Below are 6,247 nucleotides of genomic sequence, written 5' to 3' on the forward strand. Positions count from 1 at the left end.
TTCAGAGAAATTCTTTGTGTGTTGAATGACTGTGTCAGACCATTATCTGATGCTGCCATGCATTTATGTGGCATCACTAATTCCTACCAGCCTCTGTAACTTTTTTGGTGAAGTAGTAGTTCAGGTAGTACCACTAAAGTTGCTGTCAGTGGTATGTGCTTTTCCAGATGTCAAAAGTAGAGGTGATCATCTAATATTGTCTTGTCTTCTCCTCCATCTAGCTAATGGAATCTCTTCACCTAACGGAGTCTCTATGTTGCCAGTTCTTCCAGTTTCTGGGATTCTGCAGTCTACATCTGTTCCGCAAAGAAGCATGCACCATGACCTGTCACCTGAAAAGCAAAGAGCTGTCAATATTATATCAAGGCCTCGACCTTCTTCTCTAAGAAGCAGAATAGATCCATGGCAGGCTCTTCCACAAATTATAAAGCCAGACTCTACAGAAGTGGACTATTTAGAGAGTTATGTAGGTCCCAATGTTAACTTTGTTCCAGATACTGAGGAGAGAACTAAATCCCACATGCCCTCATTACTTGATATTGATGTGGAAGGTCAAAACAGAGACTGCACAGTGCCTTTGTGTAGAATGAAGAACAAAACTTGTCGGCCATCTATATATGAACTGGAGAGAGAATTTTTGTCTTAAGTGCCTGGCATTTTTAAAGTATTGCCTTTTTTAAGGAGAAGAAAAAAATTTAAATTCTTTTGTACATCTAATATTTCATGCTACTGTTTTCTATAATACTGTGGCCAATACTACCAAAATTTTTGTAACGGGCAGCTAATTTTGTACAATGTATAACAAGGGGCCTATCTTGAATTTTTACTGGAAACCCATCTAGTAACTTTAAAACACAATGCTGGAAAACAGTATTCTGGACATACATCTCTAAGCACAGTTTGAAATGCTAAATTAACTTGTCCAATTACCTCCCACAAAATCTCACCTTTTCTCTGCTACAGCTCTTGCTCTTTGGTGTGGTTTTTTTGTTTTTGTTTTCTCTCACACATTGAAGGACTAATTGGCATGCAGAGGATTTGCATTCAAGTCATGGGGAGTTTTGTGCACATACATTTTTCAGTAACAGCCCCTTACGAACTGTGGATTTAAGGATTTTTTTTTTAAGATGCCTGAATAGAAGTGCTCTACCCACTCTGCCCCAAATAGTTGGTTTTCCTTTGGCATTGACTACATTATGTGAGTAACTTACCACCACCAAATGAATTTGCATAGTTTTGCCCCTGACTATTTTGAAATACAGTAGATTGTCAATCGTAGAATTAGCTTACCTAGAAAGTTGTGCTATAATTTAAATTAAAACTAAATTTATATTTGAGTGACTGGAATTTGGTTCAAGGTATTTAATGTTCTTTGTTTTTTGTGTGTGTGAAGCAACATTCCATTAGGTAAAGATAAACTGGAACTTTAATAGTTGTGCTCTGACTTTTTTTGAACACATCAGTATATTTGCACTGAGAAAAGTATTCTTGATGATTTTTAATTAAAACTGAGTTCTCTGGGTTACTGTACCTTCTGTTTGGGAAAGAGGAGTTTCTTTAAATGAGACAGTACAGTTAACCAAGTTTAAGTTTCTAGCACAATTGCAAACTGTTACAGAGTCTATTTCAAAGTCAACCCTGCCATTTCTTCCTTATATTGTCAATGGGGAGCCCAGCTTTTCGTGCCAAGGTGTGGTATGAAAAGGCAAAAATCTGATACACTTGATTTCTTACTCAGTCTGTAAATGTCCAACAAATTCATAAATATAGAGTTGTGGGGGGAAGTGTACTTAAACTTGACCATGTAGCAACTTCATTTTCCCAAATCACTAAGTAAGTGGTGACTAATTTAAACGCTGCTTTACCAGTAATTGTTGGAAGTGCTGAAGAAGAGCAGCATTCGAATTAAGGAGTATTTCTTGAATTTTGACAACTAGAAATTCTCTGTATCATTTTTAGACTTAGATACGCTGCAGAAATAAAATTACATACTTAAATGAAAAAAAAATTCATTTCCCATCAGGACATTTCTTGTTTTAAGGCCTTTGTTTAAATGCTTTGTCTCCTTTACCCTTAAGTCTGGGAGTTCAGATTGTCCATTGTTAAGCAGAATTCATGAGCACCTGCATCAAAGCAAAGGAATTAAAAAGCCGTTTTTATTCTCTAGTGCACTACATTGGTTATACTGAAAGTGGGAGAGAAGAATTGGAGAATGTCAATCATGCAGTTTTAACCTTGCAGAGAAGTGGATAGATGGACATAACTTCCCTGAGAACAAGCTCACAATATTAAGAGTGGAAATGAGAGAACATTTTCTTAAAGTATTATTTCTACAAAAATGTTGACACACTAACCAGTGATTGGCTGTAAACTGAGTGACTGTATAACAGGTTATTATTAAATTATTGCATTTTTGTTCTATCCTGTTTGTTTTCAGTAACCTGTATAATTTCTATTAAGTTTGTTGTAAGTACTGCATACTTCAAAACTTAGGTACCACAAATTTCAAATACCATACAATGTTCTTTAACTTGTATTCTTTAAACTTGTACTTAATTTTATCAGGTACACTTCAGTAGATGAAGTTTAGTTTTTAATTTAAATTGTAATGATTGGTTCTCATGTTGTACACAATTAATTACACACAGTGCTCTGTGGAAAACATGGATCAAATCTTAAATATAGTTTGGTAGTGTATTTAATTTTGAAGATGAAAGTTACAGTTGTGAAACATTGTGTCTCCTTAAACTGTTTCAAGAAGGATCATGCCTTTATAATATTGAGAGACATTGAATTGATTATATTATACAACTATCCTTCTGGGGAAAGTACCTCTACTAGGCTTTCTAAAGGAAAATCTCAGGTGCTGTAGTCATATTGTCTTGTAAATTTTTGTTCATTCTGCTTGGTTTTATTTCATTATGAATGTTGAATTATGCGCCATAGATTTTTGTAGTCAACAGCCAGCATAAAAACGCCCCACTGTGGGCTGTATTGTTTTCTCTTACCAGTGGTCCTTATCGTGATCTGTTTTTAAGCAGAATTCCCCATTGATTTTAATGGGGGATTCCTCTTAAAAATGAATGGCATGCTATGGCCCAATTAGTGCATGGTAACAATGTTAAGAGCTATATACTCAGAGTTTGCACCCCAAGAAAAAGAAGGTATGTAAGCCATCTCCAACAAATTGGTTTTATTGATACAGTCTTTTAGCTGTAGAATTATTTTTTCACTTCTTCTTTTCTGTAGTTTAAAATTATAGGCCAGTCTTCACTAAAATGCAAAGATTAAAAATAAAGATGATTAAATCCATAGTTTCACAATTTCTATTTCACATGTTACCAGAGATACCTTTGTACAAGTAAGGGAATCTGGTGTATATTTATAATGATTTTACTTCTGTATTGGGTATAGCTGGTAAAAAATGTATTTATTGTCATGTATGTGAATAGTCTGACCATATAAGTGATAAATTTATACTGATCATGTTAGCATACAATTTCAAGGTGCTTACACTGCAGAGATTAAGGTAACTACTTGACATGCTGTTTTTTAAAGCCTTATGACTGAAATGTTTTTATTTAAAAATAAACGTTTGTAGCTAGTGTATTGAATATTGGCCTTGGCCTTCTTGAAATTAGGGCAGGTTTTAAAGCATTTTTATATCTTAAACTCCCTTGTACAAATTTCAGGGAATAACCAGGAACTATGAACAGTCTGTTCTTAGTCCTTCAGAATGTGGGAACATGTAGTTATTGTCACTGAACTAAATGTAAGTGATTAATGTTAATCTGAGAAGTCCTGTAGGTTTTTGCAATCTTGAAATGCAGATTAAAATATCAATAGTAGCAGCCTGCACTTTTTCATCCATGTAAACATAACACTTCTTATCTGTTAGAACCCAGTGCATTACAATGATGAGTAGGTGTCTTGTTTTGTAAAGATAGTTCAGGCACTGGAAGTTTCACATAGTGAATCAGTGGCAGAATTGACTTTCTTTGGAACAAGAATATAAGCCTTGGGTGAAATCCTCTCCCCACTGAAGTCAGTAGAAAAATTCTCAGTGACTTCAAGTGGGCCAGGACTTTGCTCCTTATATTTTTGTATTCATCATTTTTGTGGGTTCCTTCCAATTTTTCTGAGATATGCTTTTGCCTTGTTAACCCATCCTTGCAAAAGAAAGTGTCTCCATGTACACAATAGCAGCAGGAAAAGTGTAATATTACCTCTCCCATCACATTCAACTCTAATGATGGTGTGAACTTCAAAGCAGTGCGCCCAGTCCTGAAAATCTTTCCTCAGGTGAGTAATAATTCAATGAAGCCATTCAAGTAATATATTTACGTGGGTAATGAATGGCAGGATTCAGTCCCAATTTGGGATCATTTATATGTTAACAGACATTGGCAGTCCCTTCCAGTCTTCCTTTAAAAAAGGATACATTTAAAAAAACTACTATAATAAGATTATGTATTTAAGCATGTGTCAGAAACTGCAAAAGATTGAGATTCTCACAGTAACTGAGCTATTTTGCATATTGTAATTACTGGTAGGGGCTGTCAAGCCATTGAAAAAATTAATCACACAATTGAACAATAATAGAATACCATTTATTTAAATATTTTTGGATGTTTTCTACATTTTCAAATAAATTGATTTCAATGACAACACAGAATACAAAGTCTGCAGAGCTCACTTTATATTTTTGTTTACAAGAATTTGAACTATAAAAAAACAAAAGAAATAATATTTTTCAATTCACCTAATACAAGTACTGCAGTATAATCTCTTTATCACGAAAGTTGAACTTACAAATGTAGAATTGTCTGGTTTAAAAAAAACTGCATTAAAAAATAAAACCATGTAAAATTTTAAAGCCTGTAAGTCCACTCAGTCCTACTTCTTGTTCAGCCAATTGCTCAAACAAGTCTGTTTACATTTGCAGGAGATAATGCTGCCTGCTTCTTGTTTACAATGTTATGTGAAAGTGAGAACAGGCGTTCTCATGGTACTGTTGTAGCTGGTGTCACAAGATATTTACGTGCCAGATGCACTAAATATTCATATGTCCCTTCATGCTTCAACCACTATTCCAAGGGATATGCGTCCATGCTGATGCCTGGTTCTGCTCGATAACGATCCAAAGCAGTGTGGACCGATGCATTTTCATTATCTGAGTGTGACAGGGTGCTAAGCAGAAAACTGCTTAGCCAACCCTTTGTCACTTCAGCTCCAATTAAGGGAGGTGAATTGGAGAAGGATAGACCACCTGGCCCTGATTGGGGAAGCTTGAACAGTGGCTGCCTCATCAGGCTGGGGATGGATAAGAGCCCCAGGGGAAGGAAGCCAGGGGAGCTGGAAAGAGGAAAGCTGCAGCAGAGGAAAGGCAGTGAGGGGAAGCAGAGAGAGATAGTTTGTCTCCCTCTCTCTTGCTGGTGGACTGCAAGAAGGGGACTACTTGTATGGTGGAAAGGTGGTGGGAGCACAGCCTGTAAATAAAAGTATCAGGTGGGCACTGCACCTAAAGCTGTCTGTGTGACTTTCTCAGCCCAGCGGGGGCAGGAGCCAGGAGGGCCCTGCAGGGACCTTGTTACACATGGGGGCTCGTCTGGGGTTGTGCTAGAGCAAGAGTTTGGCAGCCCAAGATGGAAGAGACCTTGCAGTGACTGATCAAGCAGCAGGCAGAGCTGCAGAAGGCAGTGCAAACCTTTCAGCAATCCCAGCAGCTGGAGAAGCAGGCCCAGCTCAGCTTGTAAGCTGAGCAGCAGAGGAGCCTGCAAGATTTTATTCGGGAGCAGACCACTGTTCAACAGCAGCTCCTCAAGAAGGTGGTGAGTCCCCCAGTGGGGGATGGCATGCGAGCACCGGGTTTAGGACTATGGAAAATGGGCCCGTCAGATGACCCTGATGCCTTTCTAGGCACTTTTGAGCAGGTAGCTCTGGGGGCAGGATGAAACAGGACAACCTTCACAGTCTTGCACTACTTCACCTTCATGGGCTTAAGAGACTCATTCCCTTATTTGCCATAGGGTGAAGGCTGCTGCTGACTTGCTACCTCCTGTTCTGCATATGCTACCAGATTGTTCCCAAGTTACTTTTTATGTTTTGTATCCTTAACTCAGCCAAGGAGGTTCATAAATAAGGCAACTGCTACACTGTGTATGTCCCAATTGGTTTTTAATTAAGAATTAAGGCGTTAAATCTGTTCTCTATCAAACAAAGTCACTGCCCCACTTCCAGGCTATAT

At 37.6% G+C, this 6,247-nt stretch overlaps 1 protein-coding gene across 3 annotated transcripts in view; it reads left to right on the forward strand.

Annotated features, from left to right (window-relative positions):
* Positions 1–3,614, forward strand: part of MAP3K21 (mitogen-activated protein kinase kinase kinase 21) — a 55,139-nt gene extending 51,525 nt beyond the window's left edge. For 2 of the 3 annotated variants that reach the window (XM_045010051.1, XM_045010052.1), the window contains one exon: positions 222–3,614. In XM_045010051.1, the coding sequence (XP_044865986.1) occupies positions 222–646 (425 nt within the window). In that variant the 3' untranslated portion in view covers positions 647–3,614. The remainder of the gene's footprint in view (positions 1–221) is intronic. The other variant, XR_006578110.1, reaches the window with a different exon arrangement.
* The last annotated feature ends 2,633 nt before the right edge of the window (positions 3,615–6,247 follow it).

This window comes from Mauremys mutica, chromosome 3 (assembly GCF_020497125.1).
Source record: "Mauremys mutica isolate MM-2020 ecotype Southern chromosome 3, ASM2049712v1, whole genome shotgun sequence".
NCBI lineage: Eukaryota > Metazoa > Chordata > Testudines > Geoemydidae > Mauremys > Mauremys mutica.